This window comes from Drosophila grimshawi, unplaced genomic scaffold (assembly GCF_018153295.1).
Source record: "Drosophila grimshawi isolate 15287-2541.00 unplaced genomic scaffold, ASM1815329v1 contig_311, whole genome shotgun sequence".
Classification (NCBI taxonomy): Eukaryota; Metazoa; Arthropoda; class Insecta; order Diptera; family Drosophilidae; genus Drosophila; species Drosophila grimshawi.
Genome location: NW_025063098.1, coordinates 6,445,535 through 6,465,569, shown reverse-complemented (window position 1 = coordinate 6,465,569; position 20,035 = coordinate 6,445,535). Strand labels below are relative to the sequence as shown.

Below are 20,035 nucleotides of genomic sequence, written 5' to 3'. Positions count from 1 at the left end.
CTGTGTCCAATTTGATTTTTATACATTGCTTTTTTGCTGTCCAGTGCCATAGAAGAAATGAGTTTTTTCTTTCCAGCTGATGTGTTTAATGGCGTTTGCTTTTACAGCTTTTCTTTTGGTAGCCACACACTTATGCTAATTTTTATGTGTCAACCAAATAGCAGCTAGCTGCCTTGTAAGCCATGCCTCGTTTCTCCATAATACAAAAATAACTAAATCATTTCAAAGTTTTGCTATGCAGTGTTGCAGTTGCGGTGGCTTTTATTCCAATTTAAAGTGTATTCGGAGAATCTGTTGTTGTTGCTGCATTTTATATTATTTTGCCTGCTACATTTTTTGGTTAGCTGGATGGCATTTAAAAGTTGGATAGTTGGAAGGGGAGACAGAGAGAGATAGAGAAAGAGAGCGGGAGCTAAGTAAAAATGATTTAATTTGCCGCATTTTGCAATTAAGTGCAAGTCCTTGAAATGCACGCAGCAAACACTAATTGCATTTTTTCACGCCCGATAACGGGATTTGCGAGCGTTGCAAATGAATCCTGCATACAATGGCAACAAAACGAACCGACTGCAAGGCTGGCAGCAAACTTAATTAAGGCCGAGCACCAGCTAACTGCCTAAGGTGGGTGGTCCTTTGAGGGGGAGTTGTTATGGGGTATGTGGTTGTCACACACACACACACACATACACACAAAGCATTCAGCATCTTTAATAAACCGTTGCGAAGGCCAAGTTGGCCGCAGGTAATGAAAATCCTGATGACAATTTTTAGTTGTTGCAATGAAAACATTTCAATTGCGGTTACCAGGCGTTGTCCTTGCGAAAGTCGTTGCGCCTGATTGCCTGCTCGGCTCTGGCTAGTTCAAAGCAACAGCAGCAACAGCAACAACAACATCAACAGCAGTAGCAGCAGCAACAGCGACAGCAACAGCGGCAGCAGTTGCAGCTGTGGCAGCTACAAACAAAGCGGATGAAGTCAATTCAAGTAAATGCTTTTCTACTTTACTCCACTTCCCTTTCATCTTCCTTCTGTTTGCCACTTTCTTTTTGGTCCGCATTCGCAACAATTGCAATTGTCATTATTGTTGTTCTTGTTATTTTTGTTGCTGTTGCCGGTGCTTTGGCTTATTGTTGTAATTGCCGTACATTCAATTTTCCAGCTTTGTGTCGCCACCGCTGCTTGTGGCAGGTGACAGCGTCGCTGCCAATGACAATCACCAGCATTTCCCGCTTTTGCAGCTGATTCAGTTTTTTAATTTATTTACAAGACAAGAACAAAACTATTGTGAAGTCCAAGCTGTTGTCTTTTATATTATTTGTTTATTAATAATAGTACAGATAGCAACGATAGATACAAAATGGAACATAGGAAGATCTGTATTGGTAGACTTCTGTCTTCATTGGTTTACATAAATAGGTTAACATAAATGCTCCTTCTTGATCTCCAACGTATATTAGCTCTTCTAAAATAAACTTTGAACTGTGACCCTTATACTATTTATTGTTTGTCCATAAGCATTTGCGAGTCGCAAAGCGCGTGACCTCTTTGGGCTCGTGACCTTTTTGAGCTCGTGACCTTTGCACGATAAGTGCTTTGCCTCTGAACTTTTCTATCCTCTTAGTCAACTGCTAACATTAAAATAACGACTTGCAATTCAGAGTTTCAAATTTGGAAAGTCAGTCGAAATCTTGTTATATCTCCCGTCATCTAAACACTTACACAGACCTATAAATACTTCTAAATATTCATTTTGGTCAACGAATAATTCGATAATATTTCTTTTTGAATATTGAAGCACTTCAGAGAGCGTGTACTCTTTGAATGAGGGATTGGGGTTTAGGGATATACGTCTGGGAAGAGTTAGCTTCATACTTAGTTGCTCACAACGATTGCCAATGGTTCATTAGCTGCGCTGACTAAAAAAATGGTGCTACCAAAGCAAAATATGTGCAATTTCAGCATCGTGGCCCAATGATTCAGGACACAATTTTTCGTTTTAGCTGTGATGTGCTGTGCTGTGAGTGCTGTGTGCTAGTTGCCGTGTAGCTTGAATAAATAATTGCCATCCATCTTCTGGTGCAACGGATCAGCGGCCATATATTTTACTCGATGAGTGAGACCTTTAAAGCGACCTGTTTTAATATTGCACCAAGTATTTTATTGTTCTTTGACATCAACAGGGATATTTGCATATCTCGCATAAGCGCAAAATTTATTAAAAACAATAAAAGTGAGTCAAGCTGCGAGGTGAGAAAACGCTCATAAAATGTGTTCAGCAAGGAAAGAGATATTAGTCCATGGACATGGACGACGGTCATTGCAAATTAATGGTTAAAAACGGAAGGGGGATAGCAACCGGAAGACCAACAGAAAACGGGGTCGCTTCAATGACTCCACAAAAGAGCTGCAAAATTTTATGAGCTTCCACGGTGAAAATAAGAAATTTTCCGCAAAATAATATTACCCAAGCACGGACAAGCCAAGCAGCCAGACGGGGAACAGACTGCAGACTATGGCAACGGCAACGGCTACTGCTGCCATTTTCCGTGTTGCCATTAAGTGCAAAAGGATTTTCATTCTTATGCGCATCCTGTGCATAATACAGTCGCATTGGCACACGCAAAACTCATTGGTTTTTTTGTGTCCCTCTCTCCGTCGCTGTATCCGTCCCTCTCTCTCTCTCTCTTTCTCTCAAGATCTCTTTCTCTTCTTTTCTCATTCTTTACGTTTGTGTGTGTGTGTGTGTGTGTGTGCTTTGTAAGGATATGCCAATTTATTGCACACACGAGTGCATTAGAGTGCCTGCCCCGTCTCGCCCCACATCGCCTCTCCATCTCCTTTCTGGGCTCACAAACTTTTTGTGTTCATTTGGTGATTGTGGCTGCTGCATGTCTGGCAGAAATTACTTAATCCTTGTGGTTTTGTGAACCGCCACCGCCACCGCCTCACTGACCCCACCCCTCATGTCAAACAGTAGCTGAAGCCGGAGCTGGAGCCGGAGCTGGAGCTGTAGCTGGAGATGGAGATGGAGTCGCACATTAAAGCAATTGTAATTGGCATTTGTTGTTATGTAAGCGGAGCACTCGAAACTAAGTATTTGCCCAGAGGATCACAAAACCCTTTAAGCTGCTCAGAGCCAACAGCTGTCCACATTGTCTGCATCGAATTGCCTTCGGGGCCTTGAGGTTCACAATTCCAGACGGCAGCCAACTGGCAACTTGCAACTGGTAACTGCATTCCACTGGCCAACTTAACGTTAGCGTCTTTAAATATTTGCACCGTCCATTGCAGCAGTTTGCTGGCACAGCCATTTTTATTGCCTCAAGGGACGCGAGGATTGCTTTCAGCAATGGCAGCAGCATGCATCTTGCTTCCTGTCGCTTTCTAGCTACCGCCTGCAGATGCAACCAGCTGAGTTCCATTCACGTCGCAGATTACAAATAAATTATCGCTTAATAGTCATTTTACTGAGCCAGCTATTTACTGTCGTCGTACTTTGATGTCATTGTTGCTGTTGTCGTTGCTGTTACTTCCTTGGGCTATCCTAGCTACCCCTCCAAACCTTGATTCCTCATTTTCTTTTTTTTTAAATGACTGTATTTGCTCTTGATTCGCTTTCGCCAGCCAGCCAGCCCTTTCACTCACTTCCAGTTGCCATTGTGGCAGCCATTGCCCAATATGTGGACAACCTCATCAATATTGAAGGAAGATGATACTGCGGATAATCTGCTGCAGCAGAGCTTTTGCAACTGCAGTATCACGAGACAGAGGGGCTTAAACCGCTCCAAATAGTGTCTGATATGTGAAGGATACAGCGTTTGGGAACCATATTCAAGTACTACACACAGGTGCGCCAAACTACACACGGTACATTTTTTGAACATTACACAAGACACAAAATGTCAATTTCTGGGCTTTGTAAGTCAGATTTCTTAGTCAATTGCGGAACATTTTTTCTTTAGAAATATGACAATATAAGTTTTTGACTATAGCGAAAGATTTTCGCAGAAGATTCTTCAATTAATTTGTAACTTTCACTAAAAACTTTTCTGTGACTATCGGAAGATCCCCTTGGGATTATTGGGAAAAACACTTAGGCATCAAATATATCTACAACAATCGCATGCGATTCTTTATTGACCATCGAGGGAATTGTCTTTGTTATTTAAGCAGAAAGTTTCTTCGTTTTCTATAGAGAAATGTGGCATCAGCAGTTTGTAGCAATAGCGTTAAATTCGATGAAAATAAATTAAATATTTAAGCCGGAAATGAAGACCAAGCCCCTTAAAGCAAACAAAAATCAATCTCGGCCTGTCAAGAGCTGTAATTGATATGCAATCTGAGTGTTTGGGGATGTATGTGGGATATGTGTATGGGTATGTGTGTGGTATTCGTTGGCGTGTGTGAATGTATTCCAATGTGGTCGGAAGCGCGTAACGCAAGTGGGTTGGTGGGCATTTTGCGGAGGCGGGGACCATTAACACATGCTCCAACACACAGCCGGAGTGTTGCCTGGCGCGCATTTTTGTAGCCACAAACTTGCGTATGCAAAAAGGAACTGCAATTGAATTCATTGAATTCGATTTTAAAATGAAATAAATGGAGACGGTCAACTGCAGCGATGTGAGCATAGATGAGACCCCCTGCTCTGAATATTCATGTATTCAGGCATATCAATAAAATGTCATGGAAATTACTATACCACAAATGCAACGGAATGCTGGAGTGAAATACTTTCTTCTCCTTCTAATGAAATTTTAATTGATTCATTTTTTTTTGTTCTGGTCAATTTAATAATTAGCAGATGCTACTTTTTAAGACCAATTCAAATGTGAAAAGTTATAAATATATATTTTTTTATGCTGTCGCTCAATTGAGTGTGTTGGAATCTCAATTATTTCTGAATAAAATAATAATTGACCAAACGATTCTTGTTATCGCCACGCATATTTAAATTGTAAAAAAGATGTTGAAAATATTTTAGCTAGTTTACAATGTGAGAAAGTGAAAGTAATAAAGTAATATTTATTGATGATCTTTTATTGTATTGCATACTCATACTCGTACTTACAGACTATTTACACAGGTTAGCTTGACGCGACTTAGACTAATTCAAGTAACGTACATACATATCAGTTGTAGTTGTATTTGTAATTGTAATTGTAATTGTAATTGTAAATTCTCACGTGCATTTCAGTTGCTTAAAGCTAAAAAATGTTTACAAAACCAATACACAGACCAACATAAATAAAAGACCCAAAACTAAATGTGCAGCACTAACGGTTGCCGTTGACATTTTTGTAGCGGGTCAACTTTTTGGCGCCATGCTGCAACGTTAGCGGCATGAAGAGCCACTGTGTGCTGATGGCGGCTGCCGTTGCGGTTGTCGCGACCAACAACAGCTGAGCGCTGAGCAAAGCGACACCGGGCGCGGCTAAAGAGTGAGAAAGAGACAGAGAGATTGCAATTATATATACATATAGATATAGATGTATGTGTTGGTTTATATTTATTACAAATTGTCCAAATATGCGACCGCTGTCAGTGTATTTGGATATGCATTTATTTTTAATTAGCAACGGCCACATGTATATCATTTAAGCGGTAACTGAAATTGCGGTCGCATGCTGATTAATTGCAACAGTAGCAACAGCATTTGCAGTTGGCTGTTGCCTGTTGGCTGCTGGCTGTTGGTTTACTTACCTGACTTGAACAGCTTTTGATTCTTCAGATCGATATCATCGCGAAACAGATGCGCCTGCAGGCTGGTCTCTCTCATTAGCTGCGGATAACTCTCGATCTCTGCCACACAGCGCAGCTCCAGGCCCAGACGCAGTGGCGACATTGAGCGCAGTTGCTGCTGTTGTTGTTGTTGTTGCCGCTGCTGTAATAGTTGCTGCAACTGCAGCTGATGGAAGCGTGGATCGTTTGCATAGAAGTTCAACTGCGACACGATGCGCCTCAAATTGTAGTCATGCGCCGCAATTGATGTCTCCACACTTGGTTGCATATCCAATATGGAAGCCTAAAGCAAAGTACAGTTAGTGAGTGTATTTTTATGTGTGTGTGTAGAACATACCCGAACACCGTTGATGTACCAGGTTATTTTGGTTAACAAACTGGAGAAGTCGGTGCTGCAGTTGACCTGGACGAAATCATCGAAACGGTACATCGAGTGAAAGCTGCTGATGAGCGGATTGTTTTGCGGCAACGCTGTAAGAAAAAATATCATAATAAACATTTGAAAAATTATTTTAAGCTTGTTAAAATATTATTTATATTTTTCTCTCTTAAAAATCGAGAAATACATACTCAATTTGTATCTTTCACACTTAAAATTTAAAATAATTTCACTATGGAAATCAATTAAATTTTATTTAATGTGCTTAGCTAGTCTAATCATTGCTTCAATATATTTTTAATGGCATAAGTCATTCTTAAATTTATAATTTGAGGCTTTATTAAATAATTAAGTTTGATCTTCGGTATATTATATTTAATTTTGACAATGCTGGTATTTGGTTTAAGTCACATATTTTGAGTATAAATCTCTGTCGGTCAATTTTGGCGACACCAATAAGCTTTAACTGGCTGACGACTGTTGTTTTCCTTCCCCCACATCTTTAAGACCAAAGCTATTTAATTAAATATACCAATTTTATTACAGCTCAGAACTGTAGCTAAGCTTGTATGTTGCAGAGCTTGCTGATGCAATTTAAATAATATGTAATGAGATTATAACAGCTAGATGGTAAATAAGCCAGTGACATTTCAGTAGCTGATGTTAAACATGCATGAAATATGCAAATGGTGCACTTTGTTGCCTCTGTTGTCTGTGTTGCTCCTGTTGCTAATGTTGTGTTGTCTAATATAAATACAGCAGTTCGTGTTGTTGTTTATTTTTACAACTTCTCTATTTGCTTTTGATAAATTTTTAAAAATATTTTAGCAGCAACAGCAGGAACGGCAAGGCAACATGTAACGCAGCGCATCTACAAGATATTTATTTTATATCAGCGGAAAAATAGATGATCATAAAACACATGCAGAGCAAGAGAGCGAAGCAGGACGCGCTGAAACATCCTGCTGAGTGTGCATATATATATATATGTGTGTGTGTGTGTGTGTGTGTGTGTATGTGTGTGGGTAAAAGTAAAAGCGAAAATGTACACAAAAAAAATGAGCATACACTCAAACACACATGTACACATGCATATATTGATGCAGAACGAGCAGCAAGGCAAGCAAGACAGCCAGGCACGAGGCATGTGGCATGGGGCACTCGGTAGCGGAGCTTTTCATTTTAGCGATATCCTTTTTAAGCATAAAGTGCTGCCGTAAATCACAGAGGCGCACACCAGCAACCTTAAACACATACATACACACACACACACACACACACACATAGAGATTCGCACACCCGCAGACTCGACGCAAGCAAGCACGATTCCTGTTCGCTATTTTAACGTCCTTGTGTGTGCACGCCTCTTTGGATGTGTGTGTGTCTGTGTGTGTGTCATGGGATGCGAATCACATGCATCTCTTGGTTACATTTTTATGAAAACGTTCAGCTTCAGCTACGACTACAGCTACAACTATAGATTCAGTTTCAGCCTGCTGCCTCGCTCAATGTTTCTTTCGCGAACACATCCTGCTGCCGGGCTGCTTATCCTGTGTGCGTGTTGCTGGCCACTGCACGCTGCACATTGCATTCTCCACGCTGCATATTGCGCGATACAGCCACTTTGGCCCACAGTGGGCACACACACACACACACACACTCACACACACATACACGCATACATACGCACATATGCAAACGGCTCAGATTGTTTTTTGCCGTTTTTCCCTCATGTTGTTTACCATTAAAATATCACGGAAATTACACATTTTACTAGATTTTTGCAGTGCAGCGAGGCATCGTGGTGTGGGTTGGGGGTATATTTGCATAAAATACGCGCCCACATGCAAATAAATACATATACACACACACACACACACACATATACGCTCACATAGACCTTAATGCAGTGCAAACAGTTGAAAATATATTTCATTACTTATACGCCCCTTTAGCCCACGGTTGTCTTACCTTCAACGCTCATGTTGCCGGCGCGCGCTGTGAGCTTAAAGTGTGGCGCATCGCCGGACACTTCGCACCTGTAGACGCCCGATGACTTGACGCCCAATAAATTAAGCTCCACACGACACGAGGATTCATTGCACTCGTTGCCGTCATCGATCAATTGCACGCCCTGCACCGGGAATTTTCTGAAAACGGTCTGCATCAGTGGTGCATATCTGTTGACGCGATTGGATAAAATGAAAAAGAGAAAGAGAGACAAAGGGTGAGACAGAGGGTGAGAGAGAAAAGGAGATGGTGAATAGTCAAAAAGGGTTATTGCTATAGATCTATTGCTTTCCCTTGAGTGCTGGCTAAATGGGTCGCAAATTGCGCCAGCTTCCATTTGGTGTCCTTTTTTTTTCGTGGCTATGGTCAGCTGATAATCGGCCAAATACATATAGGCTGGCTAAAAGCTTTCCAGCCATAAACGAAGCTAGGCCAGGAAATGGAGATTTCGCAGACAAGTGGCTTACATGCACTCAATCTCAACCGACTTGACTCTGTCTGTCTGTGTGTGTGTCTGTCTGTGTGTGTGTCTGTCTGTGTGTGTGTGTGTTGTGAGATTTCTTCAATTTGTTTTCTATTGTAGATTGTTGCTCATTAATCCCTCAAATCGATGTGTATAAAAATCTACAACAAAAGTGTTCAAGTGGAAAACTTGTTCAGCACTGAACAACAAAAGTGGCCCAGCCACATAAATAAACAACAACAAAAGTGATTTACTCGTACTCGTATAAGACTAAGAGTATACCCTATATGGGAGTTTTTTTTAACTTTATAAAGTGTCCCTTTGTCACATACATCCCTAGAGTTTTATTATGCTCTATTTATACATTTTACGTGGCATAAATAGCTTTTCCTGCTGGCAAGGGCAATTCCAAAGAATTGCGGCCCACTTTTGTCCGCTGCTGTGGTGTTGATAAGTCGCTTTGTGCCCTACTTGTTAATAGCTGTTAGCCAGCGTTTGTTGCTTGTCTAAGAGCGGACGTGGATGGGGATGGGAATGGGGACGGGGACGGGGACAGGGGGGCGAACAAGGCAAGTGGGGGTCGAATTATTTGCGGCTTAGGCGTCGGCGGCTGCTGCTTTGATAAGCAATATAAACTGGCTGTTGGCTGGCACTTTTAGGTTTGTGGGCGTGGCTCGTTACAAGGGATTTTGTGGGAGCCAACACAAGTCCGTGTTCATTTGCCACTAGCCAACATTAAGTTTTGGCCATACTTATGTCATGTGCAAAGCCCAAATAGCACTGCGCATGTTTGAAGATAACAGTAAACATGGATTTAATGGCTTGAAAATGAACAACTTGGCACATATTAATTATATATTAATTTATTTCGCTTGCTTGTTAAACTAATTTATCAAATTAACTGAGGTCCTATTTTAGTTTGTCGTTTCAATGTGATAAGAAAATAAAATAACTGTTATATATATTTGCAAAAAGACAATTAATCTGCAAGCAGCTAAATATTTACTGCTCTCTGCGCCAGCACATGGAAATATATATGTACGGAAAGCTTTAAAAAATCAATAAGTAAAATCTGATGAAGTTTAAAGAGCTATCTTTCATCTGATTATATTAAGTCCCATTAAGACTTAAATTGCAATCAAGTAATAAATGAAAAAACAACTAAAACTTACTTCTTTTACGTATACAATTTTAAGATGTGCAACATATTTATCAAGAAAAGGCACAGACTCTGTGCAAAATTGTTTGCTTTGCATCAACTTTAAAGCGTGCGCGTTAAGATTCGATCAAAAATTGTTCATTCGCCAGAGAGTTTGAAGTTTTGTTTGCATTCATTTGCAGCTGCATTACAAGTGCAAGTAAAATTGCAATTGGCTTCCGCTGATTCTCACGTACTTCTGCTGTCTAATTAAAACTTTCGCTTAGCATAGCAGCCCCCCAGCTACATTCAAGGCCTTGCTTCCAGCTTTGGGGTTGCATGTGCACGAGTGTGTGTGTGAGTGTGTTATGTGTGTGTGCACAGCACCTAAGCGCTGCTCAAGCTCATTTTTAATTAAGCAAAACGCGAAGCATTCATTTGAGATTTTTCATTACGCTGCAGTTTATTGCAGTGCAAATATTCATATTTGAATGTAGATTTGTAGCTGCACACACATATATGAATATATGTATGTATATATATGCGACAGACAAACTTGATGATGATAATGATTTTGTGATTCAAGAAGATATTATGGAGTTATATACATCATGCTGTGGTTTCTGATAATGAACACGCTGTCTGCAATATTATATATTCCATTTGTCTGCCTGTCTGTGACTCGATTGTAAAATTGCTATCTACTTGAAGTGGTTGACTTGAGGTCAAAATGCCATTTAATAATCATTTCAAACTAGTTCTTGATTAGTTCACAGCCAGATACTAGCTTTTTGGGCAATTAGTTGCCTTTTGTTGACGCCTTTCTCGCTGCTTCTGCTTCTGCTTCTGCGGCGGCTGCTGCTGTTAACAGCTGGGGCATAAATATTAAATGCCGCTTACGTGTGAGCACTGAAGTAACCAAGTGACTGATGGCTGTAAGCGTTGTGCCACAAACGGGGGTTGTGCGGGGCAAACCACAACACAGTATTTCATATGGTAGGACATTTAAATTAATTTGCCATAGCATAAACGAACCAACGCAAATTAATTTATTTAATAATTCACTAGGCAAGAAAGTCGCTTGACAATGAACATATTTATGCGGCAAATGAATGTGTGGCTGTGTGTGTGTGTATGTGTGTTTGTGTGTATGTGTCGGGGTGGGTTGGTGGTTGTGGGTGTGGTTGTGCTGGCTTTGTGACTGGCTCTGACTCTGGATTTGTCTCTTCCTGGCAATGGCACAGATTTCGATGCATTTGACAGCTGCGCAGCCTCGCAAAAATAACAAAAATAAATATCATAAATTATAAGCGCACACACACTGACGCAGCGTGTGTTTGTGTATGTGTATGTATGTATGTGTATGTGTGTACTTACCTAAAAAACTCGCTGTCGTTTTTGTACCACTTAACCGAATTTAACGTGTGACCACTTATATCATAGCTGCAGGATAATGTCACGTTATCACGAAAATCAACAATTTGTGGCACATTGATGTCAGTCACAAGTAGACACTGAATGCGCCTCGTAGCTGCAAAAAAAAGGAGAGAGAATAAGTACGAAAGCTGGATAAAATGTGGAGCAGCAGACAGCAATTGGCTAAAAACCGTCAGATAAAATGATGAAAATGTCATAAAAATACTGCACAAAATATAAAACCAAACGAAAACTTTTTGCGCTAGCTTTAAATATGTATATATATATACATATATGTATATATATATATATATATATACATGCCATACCCATATATAGACAATCCCTTATTTACGGATTGCGTAAATGTAATAGTCTGATTGAATATAATTGAATTCATTATAATTGAAGTTTTGTAACTAGGTCACCTTTACTTTGGAATTATAGAAATGATAAGATTGTTGTGGCAATGTTTTTGTAGTTTTAATGCACTTAAAATGTCAGCTCAAATTATTTTACTTTTTTGATATTAAACAGTTCGAGCAAGCAAAGCAAATTAACAAAGTTACGTAGCTCAAAGATTTGCACAGCTTAAGAACAATGTTTAATTGAACTAAGGGCAAAGACAGCAAACCCAATTTTGTAATTTTTACTCTACACAAATATATCTAGGATATAAATGTGTGTACATAAAAAATTATTTAAAATGAAACGTAATTACGAAGTGTAAATATTTGGGAAATATTCGGAATATCGAATTTCAAGAAACGAATTTGACTTGTTTCTAAGCAAAAAAGTAACAAGACAAGCAAATATTTAGGTAAATATATTTCTTAAAGCATTAAAATGCTTTAGTTGAAATATTAAAGAACGTAGTAAGTCTGAAGACAAATTAACATAAAAAGATATTAAGCAAAACAGTCAGGCAAAATCGGAAGCAGACAATTTGCAGCACAAATAACGTGACGCACAACTTCTAATTGAATGAACTTGTAAAAATGCTCAACGTCTAAGTGACAAGCAAAGAGAGAAAGAAAAAAGAAAAAGAAAATGAAAATGAAAAAAAAAGAAAAACGTGAAAAAAGGGCAACAAGAAAAGCAACTGCTAAACGTTTTTATCCAACAACAACAAGCTGTGTAAACCGCGCTTTGGTTTTCACAATTTGCAGAACGTTTTTAAGTGCAAACAGACAGACGAAAAGGAAATGGGGGCAACAAAAAAAAAAAAGAAAGGAAAGAAATGGTTAATATCATTAGCTGCGGTGCGCTTTTGTTGTTGTTGTTGTTGTTGTTGTTAGTTGCATACAGTTCTTATTGCAGCAAATGCCAAATGCGTCGCAAACAGCTCTTCTTCTTGCCTGTTTGTTGTTGCGAGCGAAAGTTGTGTGCAATTTCCATAATCTTGGCCATGTCGCTGCAGTTGGTTACAAGGCTGGCTGGGAGGGGATGGGGTAGAGAATTGTACGGCATGATAAGCAACAATGAGAGGCACTGAACGCGGCACGAAGGACGATAATTTGCAACTTGGCTGCATAATTTTTGTTGCTCCTCTCTAGGCAACAGCGGCAGCAACAACGGCAGCAACAAGCAGCGCTCGTGAATTTAATTTGTTGCACTTTACAGTTGAAATAACTCCGAGGTGTGGCGGCAACAACTTGTCGCAACTAACGCGAAAAACTGAACGAGCAGGCGATAGAAAAACCATGAAAATAGTTAAATAATTCTTCAATTTATGCATGCTCGTTCTCTGATTACCTTCATAGCTGGGGAACTATATTCAAATATCTTGCGACAGATTGTTGGGCGACAGAGGCAGAGGAATGCTGAAAATGAAAGAGTGACAGGCAGAGAGCGACACAGAGAGAGAGAGAGAGAGAGAGAGAGAGAGAGGTGAATTCTGTGCTTTGTATTTTGCTTTTTGTCAATGGCAGCCAACAAACGGCAAACTTGCTTAAAGTTTCAATAGACAAACAACAGTGCCTGGCAGACAAACAGGCGGATCTGCCGGAGGCAGGTTTTGTATGTTGCTTGCAACGGGCGGCAAGCGGCAAGCGGCAAACAGCAAGCTGCATACTGAGCCTGAGTGTGACACGAGTCTTTTGAAGCATGTCAAAGCTGCTGACTAGTACTAACACGAAACAACAACAAACAACAAGCAACAGCCGACAATAACAACAACAACAACAACAACAGTAACAACGACAATAGCAAACACATTTGCAAATGGCAGTGGCAACCGCAGCTTAATGACAGCCTCAAAACACACAAGTAAACACACACACACCCACACACACACAGCAGTTCCGGGGGTGTAGGTGCGGTTTATAAGAGGCACATCGGTAAAAGTTCACCTGCGTGGCAAAAGGCATGACAGCTGTATCTGTGACCGAGAACCTAAGTATATACTATACATACATACATATATATATATTCTAGTGTCTGTGTATATGTAAATAATAACGAGAAAGAATAGTTGTCATTTGGAGGACTCGCAGCATAGATACCCTACTGAATACCATATGTATCTTTTGTTATATGCCAAACTGAGAAAGAGAGCCTAGCTTAAAAGTGTAGATAAACTATTTGATGCACAATTAAGCTCAATAATCTTGCCAAGTTCAGCTCAAGAAATAAATATCTCTATAATTTATACAACAATTAGGATTTTATATTTTGAACATAAAAGACTTGTTGATACATACAGCTATTTTGGACAAATAAATATCTATATAAATAATCCGAATCAACGAAATTTATTATTTTGTAACCTCGTTTTGTATATTTAAAAATAGACATTATATTTGAAAGGATTCTCCTCTCGTTTAATTTGATAAACTTAGCCCAAAATAGAATTTCCTCAGCATTTATTCAAGACGAAAACACTAATTTCTAATATGATAAACAGAAAAACTTAATAATTAATGTATACTAGCAACATGACCCAACCCAATAGGTGTCTGCCTCGTTCAGCTAGGGTATTGTGGAAGGTACACAAAATACACGAGGCAGACAACTTGGTTGCACGGCAATCAACGCACTTGAACAAAGTTTCAGCTGCCTAACAACGCCAACAACTTCAAATGCCAATTGAAGACTTCAATTTGTCTGTTGTTGTTCTTCGTCTTGTTGTAGTTGGTATTCTTTTTGTTGTTGTTGGCTGTCATCTGTCTGCCCGTCTATACGTCCAAATGTGTACATGCAGATGGGTATTACTTATGTATAAGTACGCCTGCTAGTCTGCTGCTTTGTCTGTTTGACTGTCTGTTTGTCTGTCTGTTTGCCTGTCTGATTGTTACACAGCTGGTCGCTTGTGGCTTTCAATGTTGAAATCATCACGCGCAACGACAAATTCACTTTGCCGTGAAAATGCCTAAAGAAAGTCAAGAGGCAATTTTTTTTTTTCTATTTATTTATTTTTTTTTTTTTGCTTTCATTGTGCTGCAGGCATAGTTTCTGCGTTGGACTCCGCATGTTGGCTGGATAATGCAAATTGTGTGCCCCCGAAAAGTGGGCAACAGAAAACAGGCTTGCTGCGGCTGCAACTTGAGCCAATTTAAATCCGGCTAGAGACATTCGGCTGCTTACGATAAACGCCAGCGCAGACAAATCAGCTCAGGCCCAAGCATAAAGTAATGCCAAGCATCTATAATTTGCATATAAATGCGACAACGCTCCAAGCCACGCAGTCCGAGCGTTTGTTTGGTTTGTTTTGAGGTTTTTTTTTTTTGTACTGGAATTTTTTGCATGGGTTCAACTTGTGGCAGGCGAACACAAATAAAGATGCTAATCTTGGCAAAGCGTAGTTGCGCAGCAGCATCAGCATAAGCAGTAACAAAAAAATTGAGCGGCTAAATGGCGTACAAAAAGGCAAATAAAAAAAAATATAAAAAAATAGAAACGAAAATAATAAAATAAAATAAATAGACGATGCCGCTGTCTGGCCAACTATGCGACTACAGTTAAGCTGGAGAAGCTGAGACGCCTAGTATATAGTTGTTGCTGTTGTTGTTGTTGTTTTTGTTGTTCTATATAAGTCCCGTTTTGGTATGCAGCAGCCATAACAACAAAACAGCAAAACCAAAACAACAATACCAACAAAAGCACGAAGAATGCAAAACATTCAAGTTTAAACTTGATTTTCCACATTGGATGCGCCTGGTGGCTTTTACTTTAGCTTAGTTGCATGCCACATATTCTCGTCAGATTCAATGGCCTCACATTAGTGTCAGTTTTGGCCACATGACAATGGGCTACACTAGACTAGACTCCTACACTTATTTTCCACTGAGCCGAAACTCAAACAAGAAATGGCAAAGAACAGCAAACCAATTGCAATGTTTTGTGGGCGTGGTGCCATTATTTTATACATTATTTTCTTTTGCAAACCAAACTGCGCACTTAATAAAATTGAAGACACTTGTAAAATAGGCAATTTGTTTAAATAAACTTTATGGCACTTGAGGCAAGCGACTGAGTACCGAACTGTCAGCAAGTCTATATAAGTCCACAAGTCTACTCCGTCTGCGTGGCACTTGTAGCCAAATATTTATTTTCTTGGCATGTCCTTGGCAGGCAAGTCGAGGAGCGCTCTTTGCCTTATTCACTCATTGGCAGTAAATTTGAAAAGCGTCTATAAATTTTAGAAAAGTGCAAATAAAATATAGCACAAGTTTGTATGCCTGTTGTGTGGGTAAATCCTTTAAGGCATACTCCAAAATGAAATTGTCACATTTATGTTTCCTTTATGTAAATTTTTTCGCTGCGCCTTTTAACTGTTCTCTCTTTCTCTCCCTCTCTCTCTCTCTCTCTCTCTCTATCTCTCTCTCTGTCTGTCAGTTTGCCATTCTCTGAGCTGCTTTGACATAAGTCTGGTTTTTTGCAGCCAACCCAGTAAAATGTTTTTTGCAATACTTAAAGCTGACAGAAAACTCCTTAAAACAATTCTGGAAAATCTATGCTAATTTTTGTATGTGTGTGCTTTACTATTTTTGGACTGCTTTTGTCCTTTAGTGTTTTTCTCTCACTTTTGAATTGATTCGGTTTTAATACCTAAAACATTCTCAGCTCTGTTAACTTTTGTTTGTTGACTATTTTCTCATATAACCAAAAAGGTTTATCGAAAGTACAAACTATTTTTTCAAATGAATTTCGGATTATAGATGAAGGAAAATTGAATCAAACACAAAAATTATTAATAAACCTTTTGAAAAAACACTAAATAAAATATCTACAATTTATCTGCATATCTCCCAATCAATTTACATGATGTCAATATATTCTATCTATTGAGTTCCAATAAATTTTTGTTATTTGTAATTATTTTGGATAATATGTGTCAAAGCAATCCTTTCGAATTATTTTCGTTTGCCTTTGTACTATTTTACAGTTCATCTTGTTGATTTTCTGTTGCTCAGCTGGGAAGGTAAAAGATGCTGGCCAGAAAGGAATCAAGTGAAACATGGAAAATTCCATGACTAACACATTTCAGTGTTTAAATTTAAATTATTTTCATTGACAAAATTCCTAAATGCGAAGGCAACAAGATAAAGCATTATTATATATTAAAAAACATATTTAGACATATAAAGTATAATTATAATTGATATTAGATATTTATGTGCGACTTTTTGTGTTTCATTTGGCACGTTGGCCATGCGGTTGAGTAATAATTGAAAGTGTATTTAAAAAACAATTTAGTGGCACAAAATTTACATAAATTTATGCAGTCTTACCCAATACCATATTTGCACAGGCAGGCGCCCAAACATAACGGCAACACAGCAACAACAAACACATTTATTGCTATGCTAATTTTGAGTTTGGGTCATAACAGCAACAAAAGGCAAGTGCACAAAAGCGCAAAGCGGAAACGGAAATGCCTAAATGACTTTTCATGGTGTCGCCGTTGAAGGCCACGGGGGTCAGGTGCGGGGTTAACAATCCCTGCTCTCTTTTTCACCCGTTTTGTGCGTGTGTGTATGTGTGTGTGTGTGTGTGTTTGTGCTTAAGTCAACCGCAAAGTTGCCCACGTCGTCGACTTTGTCGTAAAAAGGTTGGACGGCTTAGAGGGATTAAAAGGAAAAGGCAATAAAATGAAAAGTTTCAAATATTTTTATTATTATTACCGGCTAGAGTCGGCTTTAAACTCGCTTTAAACTTACCCAGCAGCCAGTAGATGACCAGCTGCAGCAGCCAGCTGCCAAAATCCATTGTTGTTTTTGTTTTTGTTGTTGCTGTTGTTGTTGTTGAGTGTGGCCTTAAAGGACCTGCCAACCGTGCTTAAGCCAAACACATAAACCTTTGTCCGTGCATGTTTCCATAAACTTAGTCTTGCAATCTTTGCACATATTACTTTGCACCAGCGTCGGCCATGATTATATATTTAGTATATCAATATCGAACAAGTTCCATTAACAGGCCAACAAATTGGAGCAAGCGTTGGGTTCTATTCTTTTTTATTTTTTCTCGCTTCTCTTTGCCTAAAAATATGGGCAAGCCTCTAGTGGCATTATTTTTTTGTCGCTCTGCTTTAAGGTTATTAAATTTGAAAACTTTTTTGGCGTCAAAGTGCGGCATTCAGTCCAGCACACTCCCACATTCACACACACACACATCTTCTCTCTCTCTCTCTCCCTCGCACACTCTGTGTGTTGTCGACTTTCTAACTTGTGTCCGGTATTAGGAAAGTTTTGCTTTGACTTTTCATATGCTGTTTTGAAAGGTATTTGAAGTGGATATGTGTTTTTTTTTTCAGCATTTGAATATGAGGCAAAGTTAAAAAACAGTTTTTGTTTTATTTTTTCAGTTTAAATGCATATGCATATATAGATATTATACAATTTCAACACACGAGAATAACACCAAAATAAATCAATTGCGAGTATTCTATATTTTATTTTTATCTCCACAAAGAGAGTTTTTTAATTTTCAGTTCTCTAAATCCCTCATTAATAGCAACCCTAAACAACATATAAACGTGTAGATTAATTTTTCTTGATATTACAGGGTATTTAGTAGCAAAGTGCTTTAATTTAGGATATTTCTGCTTATAATAAAGTTTTATTTTTTTTGTTTTACCAAATTTTTGGGCGGCTATTGCATTTGTTTATTGTCATTGTCAGCGTTATTTAAACGTTGACAGTTTTTTGCCAAAATGGAAATGTGGCAGCCGGCAACTTTGTCTGCTTCAGCTCAGTCGATTGTCTATCTGCCAACAGAGGCAGAGGCCAAAAACAGTAGCCAATCCCGTCCACCGCTCCGTGCCTGTCTCTATTGCCAGTCAACGTGTCCCTGTGGAGCCTGTGGCGCTTCGGGCTTTGTGGCATAAAGTCCTTTAATGCTCTAATCAAATTGTGGCTTCTTTTTGCGCTGCCTTGTCGTCAACTTTGACTCATTTTTGCTGTTGTTGTTTTTGTTTTTGTTGTAGCTGCCTTTTGTTGCTCTTTGCTGTCATCATTGTTTTGGTTTCATTGACGCGTTTATTAAAATTACCGTGGCAAAGTTTCACAACGACGAAGCATTCTTTTTTTAATAACAGTGGCAAGCAGCTTGAGCCGGTTTCTTAGTTAATTTGTTTTCCTTCCACTAAAAATATCTGGGGGAATGTGTGTTGTAAGGCAAATTTAATTTCCTACCTAAACTGTTGCCTAACCAAATCTATGAAGCTTGACAGGAGAGCGATATAAATCTGTCTATATATATGTACCAACACTCACTTAAACCAATTCCAATTTACGTTGTTTGCCCTGAGAGTAGATTATTTGAAAATTTCACTACGGCTTATATCACATATCACATCTCAAGTGCAGTTTATTTGTCTTTTGTGTGCGTGTGTGCAACAAGTCAACAAGTGAGTAAACAGTTGCTATCAACCGTCGGCAGTCGACTTATGTCAATCTTATGTCTTTGTAAACATTGTCAATTCAAAATTGATAACTACTCCGACACTCTTCCCCTTAATAATGTCAATTACGCAAATGTTTCCAGCCTCAAGTTGAAGAAGGAATGCAGCAGCAGCGGACAAAGCCAAATTGATAGGTGCCCAAAAGCAAATAAATATTCACATATATATTTACAGATATATATATACATATATATATATATATATATGTATATATGCATGTATTTCAATTTACATGCTCAAATACATAAGCCTTGTGAATGATTGTTGTGCATTGAAAATGCGCATACGCCACGTGTATCACTCAAGGATTTGTACTTGAGTGAATACAGACACACACACACACACACACACACATAGACAACTGATTAGTTGCGCTTGAATCTAAGTTAATTACTTAATGACAATCTAATGCACAGACATTTAAATAATTAACAAACATTTCATTGACTGGCCTACAAATACCCACACACACACACAGGCACAGACAGAGACTCACTCACATATGCACACTCAAATGTGCATTGAGTTTGTGGCACAGTTTGCTGGCATTTACTGTGTGTTTATATTTATGAGTCTTGTGCAACAGTCGGCTTTTTGTCGCTGCTGCTGCTGTTCTCTTTTTTTTGCATTTACGTCTGGCACTGCCGCATGTATTTGCATAAGTGCATAATTTCACACATGCAGCGAGTGACAAACGTGCATAAAACTCACACATATAATGACGCATGCAAATCTTTCATATTCTTATTTATTTGCCATTTGTTGGCTTAACGAATCGTTGTCGTCGTCGTTGTTGTTGCTGTTGTCGTTGTGCCACCCGCCCGCACCGCACCGCACACACGCACCGTTTTGCACAAAAGTTGCCGTCTAACTGACAGCGCGCAACGGTTACGGCCAGGGCCGGCTGGCAATTTAAAGCGGCTGCTGCGGCGGCGGCGGCATCGACAGCGACAGCGACAGCGACTCCACTTGTCCAAAGTAGCA

The 20,035-nt window shown here is 39.2% G+C and overlaps 1 protein-coding gene across 1 annotated transcript; it reads right to left on the bottom strand.

Annotated features, from left to right (window-relative positions):
• Positions 1-5,019: 5,019 nt before the first annotated feature.
• Positions 5,020-19,825, bottom strand: LOC6563037. The gene is made up of 7 exons (XM_001990165.3): positions 19,763-19,825; positions 17,310-17,627; positions 11,110-11,263; positions 8,093-8,301; positions 6,080-6,213; positions 5,704-6,025; positions 5,020-5,434 (listed from the first exon to the last, which is right to left on the bottom strand). The coding sequence occupies exons 2-7, from the start codon at positions 17,356-17,358 to the stop codon at positions 5,277-5,279; spliced, it is 1,026 nt and encodes a 341-aa protein (XP_001990201.2). The 5' UTR covers positions 17,359-17,627; positions 19,763-19,825; the 3' UTR covers positions 5,020-5,276.
• Positions 19,826-20,035: the final 210 nt, after the last annotated feature.